The 18992-nt window shown below is 31.5% G+C and overlaps 1 protein-coding gene across 2 annotated transcripts; it reads left to right on the plus strand.

Annotated features, from left to right (window-relative positions):
* The first annotated feature begins 3154 nt into the window (after positions 1–3154).
* LOC109800626 (zinc finger CCCH domain-containing protein 44) lies at positions 3155–9792 on the plus strand. Of its 2 annotated transcripts, none has more exons than XM_020361418.3 (10): positions 3155–3844; positions 4013–4092; positions 4442–4629; positions 4739–5654; positions 5726–5865; positions 5979–6038; positions 6119–6169; positions 6553–6623; positions 7202–7356; positions 7454–9792. In XM_020361418.3, the coding sequence occupies exons 1-10, from the start codon at positions 3558–3560 to the stop codon at positions 9646–9648; spliced, it is 4143 nt and encodes a 1380-aa protein (XP_020217007.1). In that variant the 5' UTR covers positions 3155–3557; the 3' UTR covers positions 9649–9792. The 2 variants fall into 2 exon arrangements, with proteins under 2 accessions (XP_020217007.1, XP_020217008.1); XM_020361419.3 differs by having other exon boundaries at positions 3157–3844; positions 5738–5865.
* Positions 9793–18992: the final 9200 nt, after the last annotated feature.

Raw genomic sequence — 18992 nt, forward strand, 5'->3', positions numbered from 1 at the left:
AGTTTCGTAAGATCGGAAAATTTAAAAATAAAAAAAATATTAAAATATGTTATTGAGAAAAAATATAATAAAGATATATTATTATTATAAGAATATGTATGACAAGTCTCTAAGATTTCGTATGTATATTTTATGTCTTTAATATCGATCTTTCCTTTAAATTGCGTCAAGATTAAAATATTTATTCTCGTTGTTTAAAACATCCTTAATTATATATAAAATATTTTGATTTAATAATTTAGTTTAAAATATATTTCAAAATTATATTTTAATATAAATATTTATTAAAAAATATTTTTTAAAGTATAATTGTATGTTTTTAAAATATTTTATTTTATGTTTAAAATTTTATATTTCAACAAATATTTATAAATGCTTAAATAAAAAATTATTACATGCATATATGTTTCACGTCATCTCTACTCATCTTTGTTTGCATTCATGTTCTTTCTTCGTCATTTTCTATTTCTGTTTTCAAAGAAAAGAAAAAATAAGTTTGAAAATATATTAAGTTTTAATTTTAGAAAATAATTTTTGTAAAAATATTTTAAAAAATAGTTGAATTTTAAAAACTTATGATTACATGAAAGATAATTTCACTCAAGTCAAATAACACTATTATATACAGTAAAACTAAATATTTATATATTTAAAATTCATATTAGGACTAATAATTAATTTTTGAACCCACACGCTTTCGGTGTTGTTTGCATTCAAGTTCCGCACATTATTAATGTATATAATATAATATAAATTCATTAAAAAAATATCTACTGATAAGTTAATTGACTGAATGAATTGTAGTACAAAAATAGCAATATAAATACTGTATGAAGGAGAAAAGTAAAACCTTATTTAAAGATATTTTACTTGTTTATTTAAATTATATTATAATGGAATGCACAAATTTTATTTTCTGTATTAAATATTTATTATCAAAAATAATAATTAATCTTTATCAAAGATCCTAAATACATACAAAATAAATATTCTATCTCTAACTTAATTTATTTCATATATAATTATTTATATTAAGAGATATAAACAATTATTACTTATGCTAGTTACTCTAAATAATGGAATACACAATAATATAATACTTTTTCTTCTAAATATGCACCAAAGCTATATAAATATAAAATTATTAAAATTGATTTAATAGTAAAATTTGAGATAATATATATATAATAAATGAAAATTCAAACATGAAATTAAAAAAAGTTAAAATTGTGTTACATTATTTTGATTTGTATGAATAAAAATGAGTTATATAAATATTAGATAAACATACATTTTGTATTTTGTTGAATTGAAATACACATTACATGTGTACGGTACAAACATACAACTATGATATGCAGGAAACTCATCTATCAAATAATTGGGTAAGAAACTATTTTGTCAAGTAGAATCAGCCATTAGGATAACATGCTTGATGCAATATTCCAAGTGTATGTTTGGTTTGAATTTATAAACGTAATTTTTCACTCTTTCTCCACGTTTTGAAACAAATTTACGTAAAAATTACAATTTTTTTTTGCTTCTCATTGAATTTTCACGTCCAAAAACCGAAACAAACACGCACTAAATGAGTTTTAACTAATGATTTAACTTTTGTTCAGCTTTCACATATTCATACTACGCATTTATACTGGGACCAAACCCAAACCACCACGGCACGCCGCCCTCATAAAAAATAAATAAACAAGTAAAAATATGGACGATAATAATTCATATAAATGTGTTTTTGTTATAATAATATATCTTCTATTTTAGATATCATTTTTTTAAGGAAGGAAAAAAGTCCAGTCATTAAAAATCACAACACACCACGTTTTTTTAATTTTAAAAAATCTATATTGTTATAATGGATTTTCTTTATTATTACAAAATCACTCGAACCATTAAGTTGTTGCTAAAAAAAAGCCATTAAGTTGTTGCTAATAAAAAGAGTAATTACATGTTAGCATGTCGATTTTTGTTAAAAAATTTTTTTGACTTAATTACAATTTTTAATTTTAAAACCTGATTGATAATTTCTAAAAATTCTAAGGATCAAATGATGCTCTATATACCAGACTTTTTTTTCCCTTGTCCCTTATTATAAATTTATCTTCTAATTATTATTAAATGCATTAATTATATTTTATCTAAAGTATCTTTTTTAATTAACAATTTTTTTATAAAAAAATAATGTTTGAAGCTGATTAGATAAAAGATATATTGATTTTTTTAAAATATTAATTAATTCAACGAAAAATGATTAAGTGAAAAGATAAAATGTTAATTTAAGAAATGCTATAAAAAAATAATTTAAATTATTGATAAGTTTAATGTTCTTGTATGCTTAAATTGTGTAATTTAGTTTAAAAAAAATCTTATAATTAAAGATGGAAGTAGTATTAAATTTTATTTAAAGTTGTTAAAATGAGAACAGTAAATAAAAAAGAAAACATTTATAATTTTAAAAATTATTGAGAAACTGCCGTAGAATTTGTGATATAGAATCAGATTGAGAAAAGTAATCTAACAGTAGGCGATGGGAGGGAGGGATTGTTGATTAGAAACAAATTGAAATGGCAATGGGATCCCATTCCCATCCCAAGTAACAGAATGGACGGGCCAAAGGAAAGCATTTATTAGGATAGCATCTTGACATAAATAATGGCGGAACTTCTTGACTAATGACAGGTATGACAACAGTGACGTGATTATCCTGAAACCGAGTAAAACCCCGTGACAAATCAGCTTATGAGCATTAGGAATAATCAATCCCATTTCTTAGTCACTTACTTTCGCGTGCACCTCCACATGGTGGCAAACAGTGAAACTCGTTTTTTAATATTTTGGGTGAATTGCCCTCCCCATTGGAGAAAATTAGCATTTAAAGAATGAAAGGGAGGAATGTAGATAAGTGGGAAAGGCAGTGGCAAAGCGGAACAAGTAATCCTGCCTTCTTTTTCACCCAACATCCCCTTTGTGCCTCAAGAATAAAAACAAACCTAACTTTCCCTTTTCAAATCGGAGCAAAAAGTAATTTAAAAAAAAAAAGAAAAATAATTTATAAATAGGATGCGTTGAAGGAAATAACCTCGTGGCTCCCACACTTGCTGGCTTCACCTCGGCTCCCACTAACCACGTGGTGCTCGAGAAACACAGAATCGCGTACTCAAAAGGAGTCGCGTTTGACGATTCACAAATCACAACCTTCAATTCTCACTAATTGAAAACACGTAGAAAAAGCAAAACAATAGGAAGAGTGGAAGAGAGAGAGAGATTGGGAAATGGGAAATAGGAAGTAGGGAGTAAAGAGGAGTTGTCCACATTCAACCAATCCCAAGCGAGCATGTCGTCTACCTTCTTCTCACTGAGAGGTCAGAGTTCCACACACTCTCTCTCTTGCAATCGGGATCTCTCTTCTTACTCTTAGCTTTTTCACAGTACCTGCTTCTGCCTGCACTCCTCCATGTTAGGGTTTTCTTTCTCCCACGCAACTAGCCTCATGTTTCACAATTATTGATTCACTTTCCTCGATTCGATTTCGATTTGCCGCCGCCATGGAGGAACCGCCTCAACCGCAGCCCCAGCCACCGCCGCCCACCGCTGCTAGGGATTCGCGCCTGCTTGGAGTCCCCGTTGCGCAGCGCGACCCGGAAGGAGACGCTGCTTGTTGCGCGCCCAAATTGGAGGTTGCCGTCGTGGACGCTGCCGTTTTGAAACGCAAGCGCGGTCGTCCGGCCAAGGGAGCTCCGAAAGTGGCGCCTCCGGTCAGGCAGAAGAAGGACGAGGAGGACGTTTGTTTCATTTGCTTCGACGGTGGGAGTCTCGTTCTCTGCGATCGCCGGTGAGTCATCATTGTGATTGATTTCGTGTTTGTGTGATAAATTCTACCTCTGCTTGCCCTTTTAGCTTGCAATTAAGGTCTCGCTTATGCGTTGCTTTATTCAATTGGAATCGCTCTTGCCAATTTTAGTAATTATTGATTTCGAACTCTTTTCGTTTCCTTTTTTAGGGGTTGTCCTAAGGCGTATCATCCCTCATGTATTAAGCGAGACGAAGCGTTCTTCCGATCAAAGGCCAAGTGGAATTGCGGTATGTTGGGTTTGTTATATTTTGATTTATTGACATACGATTGGATTTCTAACCCTGCGATTTTTTTGGGAATATGGTTTGATTTCCTATGCACGTGTCATTTACTTGCTTGAAGCATTTGGAGTTGGACAACTATCGTAGATTACATAGAATCATATCAATATTCTCTAATGCTATTCGCCTATTATCTCGGTTAATTGAGTGTTGTGTTTATTACATTTACCAATTGGCGCACACTTCTTATTTTTGAGAAGTTAATCGTTTCTATATGTTTTGATTTTAGTATTTTAGTTTTTTTTTTATAAATTGGGTAGTTTTCGGTTATTAACCATTTTTTTGTGCGACTCAGGTTGGCATATATGTAGCGTTTGTCAGAAGGCGGCACATTATATGTGCTATACTTGCACATATTCTTTGTGCAAGGGATGCATAAAAGATGCTGATTTTGTTTGTGTCAGAGAGAATAAAGGTATGTGCGGAATATGCATGAGAACTATAATGCTGATTGAGAACAGTGCCCAGGGAAATAAGGAAATGGTATGTTAAACTTTCTTATCTATGCTGGATTACTTGTTTTGAGCTAATAATGCACGGTTGCTTGATGGTCTAATTTTTTACCTTTGTTTTCCTTGCGCTACTCTTACAGTGCGAAGTGGATTTTGATGACAAGAGCAGCTGGGAGTATCTTTTCAAGGTGTACTGGATTTATTTGAAAGGGAAGCTATCTTTAACATTTGATGAGCTCCTTCGAGCTAAAAACCAATGGAAAGGTGTTGCTCCTATGAGTTGCAAGCAAAGTCCCCATGAACTTTATCATCTTAGAGATGACAAAGGTTCTGGTTCTGAGAACTCCTGTATAGATATAGAGTCAAATAATTTGAAGAACAAGAGGCCCAGAAGACAGCCAAAGCTTCTCAGTAAGGGTGATTGCTTGGATAATTGGATAACTTCAGGTGGTGACAGTGGTGTGTCTTTGACTGATTGCACAAAATGGGCATCAAAGGAGCTTCTAGAGTTTGTTGCACATATGAAAAATGGTGATACGTCTCTCCTGTCTCAATTTGATGTTCAGAATCTCTTGCTAGAGTATGTAAAGAAAAATAATCTTTGTGATCCTCAACAGAATTCCCAAATTGTTTGCGACTCTAGACTATTAAATTTGTTTGGAAAAGCATGTGTTGGCCACATGGAAATTCCAAAGCTACTTGAATCCCACTTTCTTTTAAGACGCAATGGCCCTGCGGATAATACTTTTGGAGTAGGAATTATTAATGCTGTTGCTAATGAAGGGGAAGGCCATGACAATTACAATAAGCAGTTGATGTTAGTTAATGACAAGGGGTGTAAAAAGGATGATGTTCTAGTGCCACAAAATAATCCAGATGCATATGCTGCAATAGATGCTCACAACATTAAATTGATTTACTTGCGGCGAAGTCTGATGGAGAATCTAACTGAAGATATTGAAAAGATTCATGAGAAGATTGTTGGTGCATTTGTGCGAATAAGAATCTGTGGTGGTGATCAAAAACAAGATATGTATAGACTTGTACAAGTTGTAGGTAAATGAGCTTTCACAGCATCCAATACTTGGTAAGTTACACTTATTGTAAATTGTGCACGACTTTTGTAGCTATTTGTGCAGGTACAAGCAAGGTTGCTCAACCTTACAAAATTGGCACAAGAACAACTGATATTAAGCTTGAAATTTTAAACTTAAACCGGAAGGAGGTCATACCAATTGGTGAAATTTCTAATCAGGAGTTCTCTGAGGTGAATAGATACTATTTTAATCATATCACCTTTGGCAGAATCTCTTGAATATGTAGAAGAGTTAAGTTTCTTCTATGTAAGTTTGCTGATGGTTAATGTTTTTCTATATCCAGGATGAATGCAAGCGGTTGCGTGAGAGTATAAAATATGGGCTTTCAAAGAGATTGACTGTGGTTAGTGTGCATATCATGTCAATTTCATAAGACGTGTTGTATTTTGTGTGTTTAAGATGACTATTTTTTGTTGGCTATAGGGAGAGATTCTGGACAAAGCATTGACACTTCAAGCAATTAGAGTTAATGATGTAAGTTCCTTACCTTTTTTTTCCTCCTATAGTAATGGAAATATGATCAATGATTAATGCTTATTTTTATTGTAAGAAAAACTGAGCATAAAAAATCTAAACAGAAATTTATTAGGGTACCATATAATGTCACTTAACTACGTCCTCTAATCTAAATCATTTTGGCTGGCATAATTATTATCTACCTCTTAACAATTGCCTAGTGGATTCAATATGCAAATTTAGTAAAATGTTTGGTTTGAAATAGCAATGCTCTTACTTTAGAGGTGTAAAATATAGTCTCAAGCATGGTCAATGTCATCCTTTAATGTTGTATCTTTTAAAATATGAGCTGGCATATTGTTGCCCTTGATTTTAAACATTATGCTCTTCTATTGATATAGTTGTTGGAAGCTGAGATATTGCGGCTTAATCATCTCCGTGATAGAGCAAGTGAAAACGGGCATAGAAAAGAATATCCTTTACCATTTACTACTTTACTCTGTGGTGCTCATCCCTCCCAATATGCTAAATTGTGGGTACTGAATAATGCATAGTTTGATTCTGCTACTATTCAACATTCATTGGCGAAATATATGCTTATAAATACACAGTAGTTTAGTGTAATAAGCCATTAGGGGTGCTTAGCTGAATTGATGCTAAAATCTTCAGTAGTTCTATGGAGGCATACATGTTGAAAAGTATTATAGTCTTGTTTATAAATTATTTGGTCTTTCTTTGTGTTGTGCATCTACATATTATTGCTGGAACTACATTTTTATTTTATTTACTGTGATGTTAAATTTATGTGTGCTTAATTTATAAATGAATATGCAGTCAGTTGATATGCTGATCTAATTTTTAACCAAAAATTGGACATGATAAATATATTTGTAAACTAGATAGAAATTTTAACAAAGATGGGTTAAGAAATAAATGGGTTGGTGCACATTAGATGGTGATTGGCTTCTCTGCACATGTGTGTGTGTGTGTCAGTCCATGTGCATGCACATGTGCCAAAGGCATGAATAAGGTTCCTTGACCAAACTGCACGCTTAAAGAATATGTGGAGAAGTTGCAGCTACTCAATTCTCCAGAGGAACGTGAACGCAGGTTGCAAGAAATTCCAGATGTACACTCTGACCCCAATTTGGATTCAATGTTTGAGTCTGATGAAGATGATGGAGAGTCAGATGAAAGGAAGCAAGGTAGCATTCATTTGCTCCACAGACCTTGTTTTCATGTTTCTTTGGCAGTTGTCCAAACAATGTTTGTCTCATGGTAATTATGATTCTGTATATGCAGATAGCAATATATTATCCAAATGTCTTGGGCTTGATAGAAGAGAGGGGGGTTCTATCTTTCCAAGAAATTCAAACAGTGTCTTCAATGACATGGGATGCAAAACACAAGACTTGGCCCCTACCCATGAACCGATAGGGAATATCTGCACACCAAAGAATCCTATCAATCGTGATGATACAGCTATTGATGATAACACCAATGCAGTTGTGAAATCAGAAGTTTCTAGTGTTGCGTTGGACATTTCATCATCGCTTCTTCCTACTGGGATGGAGCAGCCATTTAATAATTCTTTGAATGATAGATCATGGCATTATCAGGATCCAACTGGGAAGATTCAAGGACCTTTTTCTATGTTGCAGCTGTACAAGTGGAATACAACTGGAGGTTTCCCTCCAGATCTTAGAATATGGAGGATAGATGAGAAACAGGATAACTCTATATTGTTAACCGATGCACTAAGTGAGAAGTTTTCAAAACATGTGTCATTGGCATTAAACAGTCAATTGCTCTCTCTAGGGGTCAGTGTTACATTGGATAATAAAGATAACAGTCAGGATGCTGAGAAGAAAGGAACAAAGAATGAAACATCCACAGACGGGCAAATTATTGAACAGAGGAAGGAACAAAAGGTGGATAATACTTCTACTCAGTCTGATGGTAAAGATGAACCTGTTAGGAGCAATGGATGGCATGGCCAACTGCATGGATACCCATCACTACTATCAACTGCCATTCCTGAGAAATTGAATGAGAATTCTTCTGATAAATTAAGGAAAAGTCATGGGATTGTGGGGAACTCAAAAGATAATGGAAATAATGGCTCGAACAGGACGTCTGATGGGCAGAGTAATAGTGGGCAGAGTTATCAGAAGCAATCAGATAGTGAAGAGAATTCAGGGCAATCTTCTGGACATACCTGGAGACACCCTAATGTAAATAGTTCTTCCAATTGCTTGGTTACCACATCAGCTCATGTTTCTGGTACAAAAACACCACCCCATAAGCTGGGATTTGATTTGCATAATCCTCCTTCCCCTCCAGCATGTAATACATCTTCTGAACAGACCTGGAGACACCCTAATGTAGATAGTTCTTCTAATTGCTTGGTTACCACATCAACTCATGTTTCTGGTACAAAAACATCACCACATAAGCTGGGATTTGATTTGGACAATCCTCCTTCCCCTCCACCATGTAATACGTCTTCTGGACCGACCTGGAGACACTCTGATATAAATAGTTCTTCTAATTGCTTGGTTACCACATCAGCTCATGTTTCTGGTACAAAAACATCACCACATAAGCTGGGATTTGATTTGCATAATCCTCCTTCCCCTCCAGCATGTAATACATCTACATGGCAGGCAATCATTGGTGAGCCCAATGATTTTGATGAATCAGTTTCTGATCTGTTGGCAGAAGTGGAAGCAATGGAGTCCCTTGGTGGCTTGGAATCTCCTACTTCAATCATGAAATGTAATGAGGATTTGACTGAAGGTTCTAAAAATGATTGTCTCAGTTTTGTTGCAGAGCTTAGCCCAATGCTTGATGCGGGTAAAGGTGATGCACTGTGCTCCACTGGTGATTTAAACTTACCATCTCAGCCGACAGCAGCAGAGGAACCATTACGGCAAGCAGATGTACATGACCATCATCATCAAAGAATTTCTATGGAGCATTCTTCAAGAAGTTCTAAAATTGAGGTTGGTACGAAGAATGTTAGTGTTTCATGTAATCAATGGGATTCGAGCTCAGAAAATTCACCCATCGTTCCACCCCCTGCAACATTGGGCCTGGCAGTAGATACCACTTGGAGACTTGGTTTAGAGAATACACACTTGGGATGGAGTGGAATTGATCAAGGAAATGCAAATGTGGGTTGGGGAGTAGGACAGACAGCAGTGCAGGAAAACAGGAGCTCAAATTCATACACATCTGTAGTAACTCCAGGCTTTGGGGATAGCCAAACAAGATATGGCAACGATCGATTTTCTGCACCCAGAGATCGGGGTTTTCAAGGTCATGGTAGGGAATCAGGTTTTGGTAGAAGCAGAATGGCATATAACAGGCAACCGTCATATGGTGTTGGAAATGGAGGCTCATATAGGCCTCTGCCCAAAGGGCAGCGAGTTTGTAAATTTTATGAAGGTGGGTACTGTAAGAAGGGATCATCCTGTGATTACTGGCACCCATGATTTTAGATTCCATTAGCACTGGTCACAGTTGTTTTTTGTAATCCTTAACATATCTGAAGTTGGCTCTTTCCATTTGTTGTAATTTAACCAGACAGTATTAGTCAAGTGGTATAATTTTTTTATATGAAATTACTCTTGCTTGAACTACCTGTTTTTTGTGATTGCTAATTGCCAATTTGCTTGCGTAAGTTTTTCATTTTGTTCCGTATATATATAAGTTTTGATACCAAATTATTTCGAGTATACTCTTGAGCTCTCAAATTTTTGTTAACGTATTTTACTTGCGCAAGGCACTAATATAGTCAATTCTGAATGTAATTGCTTGCCAAGTTTGCTTCTGTGGGAATCAGGTGAGTTGGTGGCATTAGAAAACAGCAAAACAAAAAAGAAAATCAAACTGATCTGTATATATGGCATGAAATCTCCCCCCTCCCGATTCAGTGTTGTGTCTAAATTAGTTTTTTCAGCAATTGACGCAGGACTGGCTCCAATTTTGGGTACTCTGATCCCTATGATTGGAGCAAATGGATTTGCTGCAGTTGTTAGTGCTGCTTCGGGAATTGTAGCTGCTTGTGCATCATATGAAGGTATAAATACGTGATTGGATTTGCTTGAAATTAAATAGGAATTTGTGAAATTCCCATGTTAAAGATATTGTTTGAACCACTAAGATATTTTTATGGGTCTAGAGGTGTCATGTTTCAATTGGGTTTTGTATCGGTGCTCAGTGCTCAATATGGTGGTTTTTTTGCGGTACATTTTTGTTGCTACAATTTATTGATTAGCAATTTAGCATGCTTACAGTAATTGCTTGAATAAGACGAGTTAAATAATTACTGGTCAAGCTGCAAAAGGAACTCTTTAATTCACCTTTAAAGAAGAGTCTCGATGAGTAATTCATGCGTTTTAATACTTCATATATTCTCAATTTCTTTAAGATGATACAGTTAGTTATGTTCCTTTTCTAGGTGATGATTTTTATTTTTATTTATTTATTTATTTTATCAATTCTTTCTGATTTTACCAACTTCTGGACCTGGACTTGCTAGATGCAAAATGACTAGGAGATTTTGAATTTAAAGCTATAGGAAAGAGCCATAACCAATGCGTAAATTTTTATTGATTTCATATCCGTACTTTCAGGGCACATTTCTTACTTGATTGAACTATGATCTGTGTCTACACGAGCACATATCTTACTTGATTGAGCTATCAAACACTACTTTTGTGCTTAGTATAATGTTTCAAATTATATTCTTAATGAATTTATGCTTACGCAGGCTAGGGGTTGAATCTTGATCTCTGGATTTGCCCTATGAAGAGTATTATTTTATTAGGCAACAAGGTCAAAATGACGACCTAGAGAGGTACACATACTTGTCATATTCCTTCTAATATCGGAGGAGTTAAACTTTTTGGGTAAATCGTTATTTAGGGTATAAGCAGTTGATGCAGCTGTGAATATTTTCCTTGAATACAATATTTCATTGGCCAAGGAAGGTAATTTATGCATTAAATATGAAGTCGATTGAAAATTACTTTATCAAGTTGTCATCACCTCGTACTCGAGTTTCTCTTGAACTTAATAATTGCATGTTAATAATCTAATGATTGATGATCTGATTTAACAAATGGAATTTCATATGGCCTTGCCAAAAGTCAGGGAAACTGCAGTGGGTAGACTCCAACTATCGAGAGCACTACAATTCAGAATTGGAGTATTTGGTTTTGGCTAGCATACATGTTACAAGTTACAATTCAATTTCTCCCGCATTTTTCTTATCTCTTTCTAAATTTCAAATCATGTTGTATATTATATCTATCACTTTGTCTCTACATTTTCTTTCTTCTCTCTATGTCTAATCTTTCCACCCAATCCAGGCCAAATTGGGGTGGACCTTTTATAATTTTTCTTTGCATTTGGAATTGCCTCGTGGCGGACCAAGCAAGGGTAAGCAATGATATGACTGTTGTGAGTGCAATTTTAACTGCATCACTTGCAGCAACCGATTTCTTAGACAGCACGTGGGCAATTGCTATCGATATGTATTTTACTTTTATCCCTTGATTTATACAACTTTGGCATGGTGAGGAGAAAGGCATCTACCTCTACCTCTACCTCTAGTTTTTCGTTACATCACAAGTAGGCAATTCGAGGGATTTTAATTGTTTTTTACGGGCTGCTCACTATGATTTTTCTACTGAGTTTTGTTTAAAAATCAACCTCCTAGTGTCACTTTTAAACGGATCTGGATTCTCCCAACTTTCTAAAGAAATTTACGGTTTCGTTTACCCCTATCATGGCAAGTTTGATTTTGTTTTTTTGTTTTTATATTGGACCAATGTCCGAGGAAGAAAACAATATTGCTATTATCAGAATGAAAACGGAAATTTACATAGCAAAACACTATCCAAAATGTACCATAATGATCAAGTTATAAGCTGTAGGAAGAAATGACAGGTAGATGGATGAGATAATTTTAGTTGGATTATAAAAGATCGGATAAAAATAATCTATTAAATTTTTGAATCTTAAAAAAAATCTATCTATTCAAGAAAAAAAAATCATTCAATTTATCATTTTAACATTTTTTTTATGGATGAATATCTGATTTATAAATAAAAATAATATTTTTAAAAATTATTTTTATTTTTTAAATGTTCTCTTTCGTTCTGTTTAGTTTTTCTCTCACTCTCCAATGTCTAACTTTTGGTTAAAACCTTATCAATTTTCCCCTTCATTTGTAACCTTGAATGTTTACTAAATATATTTAAAGTATTTTTAAATCTTATAAATTCAATAAGTCTTTTCAAATTTTATAAATTTTATGATATAAATTTATTAAAATTTTATAAAATCTTGATTATAAAAGATTTTAAAAATTTATAAGACTTTCATATATAGTCTTAATGTTTTTAGTCATTTAAACTTGAAAAAAAAATAATTGTGTCAAAATATATACATGCTATTATAATTTAATGGGTTTAAAAAAAATAGATGATTACTAACTATTCATAAAATTAAAAAATTTAAAGGATGGTTGAGATTCGATCTATTATTATTATTATTATTATTATTATTATTATATTTTAATAATGAATGAGTTAAATAAACTTATAAGTGGATAGATGAAATATAAATGCACTGCCTTGCCATATTTAACTGCAATATCAGAATGTTGTTCGGCAATCTCTTAGCGGCCTTACACAATGACACTCAATGTCAATATACTCTCCCTACAAGACTAATCACTTGTGATTCTGTGAAACATTGCTTTTAAATCACAATCCTATAATTTCCTACAATAATCAATCAAATTATAATATGCATGCAAGACTTTCAACTACTCGTAAAAAGAATTTATATCCAATTTAACCACAATTTTCAATGAAATTACTCAATATAGTTAATAAAGTTTTTCCGTGTTGAATTCATGGCTACCAAAATTGGATTGGTCCGATTGATTCAACCGATTTGACAATGAACCAACTTGCCATTTCGTCCGATTAGTCAATTGCAAAACTGTCCCATGAAAGAATGAGACGAAAACCAGCAAAACTGGTCTTGAAAATTACTTTTTCAAAATGTTTTTTTTTCTCCAAAAAAATGACTAATATAGTTGAATATATTTATAGTATATCTGGGTGATATTTAGACTTGTGGATTTCATAAATCCTTCTTCACACTGTCAGTCCATTAAAGGATTAAATGCTTCAAATTCTATAATTGCATTCCGAAGGATGAGATTGATTGCACTACCTTAGTTAAAGGATGAGTGTCAAAGCACCCCCACCAAGCAAAATTAGTTAATATATATATATATATATAGATAGATAGAGAAAAAAAATCTTACTTGATAATTTATGTTCTAAATCAAATTTTAACGATCTAATTATTGAATAAAATTTTTTAATATATAGATTAAGTTTGTGAAGTTTTAAAAAATTTAAAAATTATTGATACTTTATTTCATTAATTCAAATCAATATTCGTCAATTTAAATTGATAAAAATGAGTATCAAATAATTTTTAAATTTATTAAAACTTTGTAAACTTGATTTATATATTAAAAAATTTTATTTTAACAATTGCATCGTTAAAATTTGATATAAAATATGAGTTATTAAGTAAAATAAGTTTAAATAAACTTACTCTTGAGATAAGTATATCCCTTCTTATATATATATGAGTGAACTTAAATGAAAATTATGAGGATCGGTAGTTATATTTGTAAATGTTACTTTTGTTAATGAATATTATTTTATTGTTTAATGTAATTGTTATGTCATTTAATTTGACTTTATGTGCAATTTTGAATGATGCCTTACAATTTACAAGTTTTGAAAATTTATAAGTAATGTTTAATATTTAGTGTTACAAAATTATATATACGGATGAGAAAGAAGTATTTGGTGTCTCTATATGTTTTATATAAAAAAAAGTGAGTGATTTATATATAATCAAGAGATGTGAATGGTTTGAGACCGTTAAAAGAGTAAAATTACATATAAAAATATCTTGAATTTAAATATTGAATATAATAGTGTTAAATATTCGAAAGAAAATTTTGTCTTTCAAAATAGTCTTACTCGACTAAAATAGAATTATCTATGATAATACTTATTGTATATAGAAAAAACTAAAATATAAAAATGAGTACACCGAAAGTAAGAGCATTTTTTGTGCTAGGCACTGCACAGTTAACATCGAATAGTTAACTTTTTGTTTGTTCATTTTCTCTTCTACATTGGTAAATTTATTTTCAGAATAATGGAGCTTTGACTTCAACTCTATGATTGGTGGTAATAATATTTCTTTGATATATTTTTATCTTTTGAGAGCTGAATGTTATAAAGGAATGGAAAGGACATAATGGGCAGAAAAACAAAAAGGGTTAATATATTTTTTCAGAGGAAAAATGTAATGACTGCAGAATGAGGACCAATCTAAATACAATGCCAATTTTTACCAAACTGGATTCGGACGCATAACAAATTGCACTTAATGTCTTAATTGAAAGTGGACATGATGAGGGTTGTTGGTATGGAACACGAACAACTTTTCTTTTGGGAGTCCATAAATACCACAGACATGTAGGGCAGTGTCTATTGTCAATTGTATAATTTCATTGCTTAAGTACGTATACGAAAGTGAATATGTGGATCCCCCTAAAACTACGTACCTGCCCATCAAATAAGAGGCCCTCATCACGCGTTAACAATTGTAATTATAGCCACAAAGATGAACCTATGTCTGTGCCAGAATCAATAACCATTCAATATACTTAAGAGTCATTATTTATACCAAAAGTACCCATTCAAGCTCATCCAGTTTAGTGCTAGGTAGCTACTAAGGATGCAACATTTGAGTCTAAATAATCAATCATTTTAGTCTTAGAGATCAAGAAAAGCATGATACAACTTATTACTAACATCAGATGATTAAATGACAGTGACGACTGAGTTGGTCTTCATTGTATTTAAATTATTATCTTTTTACAATTAATTATACAAACCATTATAACAAAAAATTCAAAATAAACCGTCATCTCAGTTCCAATCCATTCCATCAAAACAAGGATATCTCTATATATGTGTAATTGATGAAACACAAGAACTATTCCATTTACTATACGTACTATATATTACCACAAAACCGAACCAACAGATTGAGAAAAACACAATGCCTTTTCAAACGAATGATAATCACTGGGGTCAATTTAATGAAAGGTTAAAATGATATATATAAGGTTTTATATTTAATTCTGTTACTGTTAATATAATTCTGATAGATAAAAAAAATGGTATGGTGTTTTCCAAACAACATAATGGAATCTGTAGAATAGCTAGGTTTTACCTTTCAACTCAGTCCTTCACTTCCATCACCATGAAATCACCCATCTGAATGTGACCAAGATAAAAAATAATCTATTAATATAATGATACTTTTTTTTTTTCTTCTTATCATGCATTAAGATACTTATAACTAAAAATCTAAGGGTAATTAATCCCCCTTTCAAAGTAAATAAATTGTCTAAACTGATAGAGTAAAACCTCTGTCAACTAAGTTTTTGATGCAATGCAACTAGCCATCGAACTTGATCAGTATACACCGTTGGTGTATTCCACTCTTTATATACACATCATGATATAAATATTTTTATTAGTAGTAAATAAATATATATAATTTCACCAATTAATAATTCCATTGAGATAAGAGTTAACATTGTTGGAGATCTCATGTGAACTAGTGATATGACCTTAAGTGTATGTAAATGAAAAATAATCTTCATCTTACAAATTAATTTTATAGGGTTAAATTAGATTTAAATTCACATTTTAACATATTATTAGAACTATCATAAATTCACTATAATGGATCACTCACCATTTATATATTAAATCCAATAATATTGGATATGAGGAGTGTGTTGAAAAAACTCAAACCAGATCTATCTTAAAATTATTAAAAAAAGATTATCAATCATTTAATTACACACAACACCAAATCCAATAATGTTGAATATAAGAAAATGTATTGTTAAAAATTTAAATCACATATCTATTAGAAATAACATAAATAAAGAAGAAGATAATCCTCATCTTAAAAATCGACTTAATAAAATTAAATGAAGCTTAAATTTACATTTTAAAATAATATCATTACTTATTCTATCGAGTCCAAAATCTACATTCTAATAAACATATAATATTAGTTGATTATATAATTATATAATTAATGTAAACTCAAAATGTGTTTACTAACAAATAATTTGTAAAAGATAAAAGACCCTACTAATAAAACTGATTTTAATATTAGTAATATAATATGTATGAATATGCTTCCATTAAAATAAATGTTATTAATGCTTACCATTTCTTTTTTATTTCTCTTCATGCCATTCTTGTATTTTTCTTTCTTCTACCTCTTTATCACTTTAACGGCGTCCAATAACAGATGAGGGTTTACCCATCATTTTTATTGACATTAATGTCTTTTATCTATAAATATATTATACATTTTGTTTGTAGAGTGAAAGCAACACGTGCTGAATATACTGCTCAGTACTTGCTTGTTTTCTTCTCACGAAAAATAATTGGTTATTTATATATATATACCTTCTTGCTTCAGTTTCTTGTCCCTCTTTTTGTTTTCACTATCCATAAGTTGCCCCTTTTTTATTATCAATTTAGCATTGTTTGAAGCATAATTGATTTTAAATAAAATTAATTTTAAAAAGTGATCTATTCGCATATTTTTATTTTAGAAATAAATTAGTATTAAGACTGAGTGCAAATTTTTTTTATACAACATAATCTAAAGTTACTTATACTCAATCAACTTTATATTCAGAATATATCAATATCTCAACATCAAATTAAATATGCAAACATTTAATTGAAATTACATTATTTAATATTTCAGCCTAATTTTAAATAATGGTCAAATGTGAATTAAATACTCACATAACTTTGTTTTCTGTATCGTCTCTGAAATTTACAAAGGCGAGGTCTAAAAAAATGCAGTAGTCAATTGGCCACGTCCCTCACATGTTGGTTGTTGAGTTAAAATTGAATTGTAAACATGCCATGCTTATGAAATGCACGCCTATACGTCAATATCAGAATTTTATAAAACTACTAATCTTCATAAATTCAACCCTCCAAAACAATAAAAAAAAAACTTGCTCAAATTCTTCAAACATTAATATTAGCTGCAATTTAAGACAGTAATTCATGGAACAGACTTGCTTTTAATGAAAACGATCGAACTCACGCATTCATCCTTAGAAATGGGGAAACGTAACTTCATAGTTCATGTTGACAATTTGAGGGCGGGCCCAGTCTAAATCTTTTACCATGGAAGGTTGAGTTGGTCTTTTTAGTTTTACTTTGTACCTTTGATCAAGAAATCCAATGCCATGTTTGGATGAGAGAAAATAAATTGAAAAGGAAAAAGAAGATAATAGATTGGAAGGAAAGTTGGTAAAAAAGGAAATTAAAGTTGAAATTATTTGGTAAAAGAGAAGTAGAATGTAGATTAGAAAGATTATTTAATGTAAAACTAATAAATAAAGATTTTTTATATTGTTATTATTATTTTATTGTATTTTTTATTTTATTATTATTTATTTATTTATTTATATTTTTAATATTATTATATATTAGAAAATAAGGAATATAATCGATTATCTCTCGCAACATAATCGATTATGTTGCATTTGTGGCTTTCTTTCTTCTCAAATCCATGCAAAATAGTGTGGAAGTCTTTTTGGTGGAACCCACGCAATTTTCTTTCTTTCTTTTCTAATCCACACAAAATAGTGTGGAAGTCTTTTTGATGGAACCCATGCAATTTTCTTCACAACTTGTCGTAACTTTTGCACTCCCAAACAGTGGAAGTACACTAACTTTCTTCCCTTTTCTCGACTCTTCTCCAATTGTAGGATTCAAAGATGTTTTTTTATAATATTGTTATTGTAACATATTATTCTTTTGATAAAAAAAAAATGGAAAAAAGAGTCGTAGGACTAAACCCAATATTTTTAGAGGAATCAAGAATCTTTTAACTTTGTTTATGTGGTTGCGAAACATGAAATTTGATATAATTTATTAGTTAATTAGTATCTAAAAATACAAATCACACAATTCACTTTTATAGACATTTTCCATGTCTCATTATGTAAGAATCATCATAACCTAAGGTTTGAACATCATAATTCATATAAATACATTATCAGAGTTCGATTGATATGTACTAAAAGATATTTTGCTCAAATATTTCATCTCTTACAACCCTAGCTAGGAAGCTCAATTAGTATTGGTAAGTTAGTTTGCACAAGTTTGAGTGCACATGGCTAGCTCAGTTGAAGGATGATTGTCTTAAATCTTGCCTTCGCCGCGGTGGAGTTAATGGTCTATGATCTGAGAGATATATACGCGATTAGACATGGGTATATAAGGGGATTTCAGGGTTCGGACAAACAAGTCACACTGAATATTTTGGACTTAAATAGTTGTTATGGTTCAATAGAGGTAGGTGTGTGAGAGAGGAAGAGAAACTAAAAGTATCTTTCATCAAAGACAAATTTTGTTATGTCTAAATAGAATCATTATAAACAAAATTCTCTCTTTGAATATTTAACATAGGTGTATGCATAAGACTCGAACTCAAGACTAAAGTTTAAGTTAGAATAATTGTATACTAGTTGATTCATATGTTTGGTGGTATACATCATAAGAATTATTTCATGTTTTAGAATATTAATGATTGTTCATTTTTCAAAATTTCTTTTAAAAAAAATACAATATATATATATGATTATATCTTAAAAAATAAACTA

This window comes from Cajanus cajan, chromosome 11, assembly GCF_000230855.2.
Source record: "Cajanus cajan strain Asha chromosome 11, NIPB_CcT2T_4, whole genome shotgun sequence".
Classification (NCBI taxonomy): Eukaryota; Viridiplantae; Streptophyta; class Magnoliopsida; order Fabales; family Fabaceae; genus Cajanus; species Cajanus cajan.

Coding starts and splice junctions, on each gene's coding strand:
- LOC109800626 (XM_020361418.3), top strand. CDS start 3,558: ATGGAGGAACCGCCTCAACCGCAGCCCCAGCCACCGCCGCCCACCGCT. Junction 3,845..4,012: donor CTCGTTCTCTGCGATCGCCG/GTGAGTCATCAT, acceptor TTCCTTTTTTAG/GGGTTGTCCTAAGGCGTATC. Junction 4,630..4,738: donor CCCAGGGAAATAAGGAAATG/GTATGTTAAACT, acceptor CTACTCTTACAG/TGCGAAGTGGATTTTGATGA.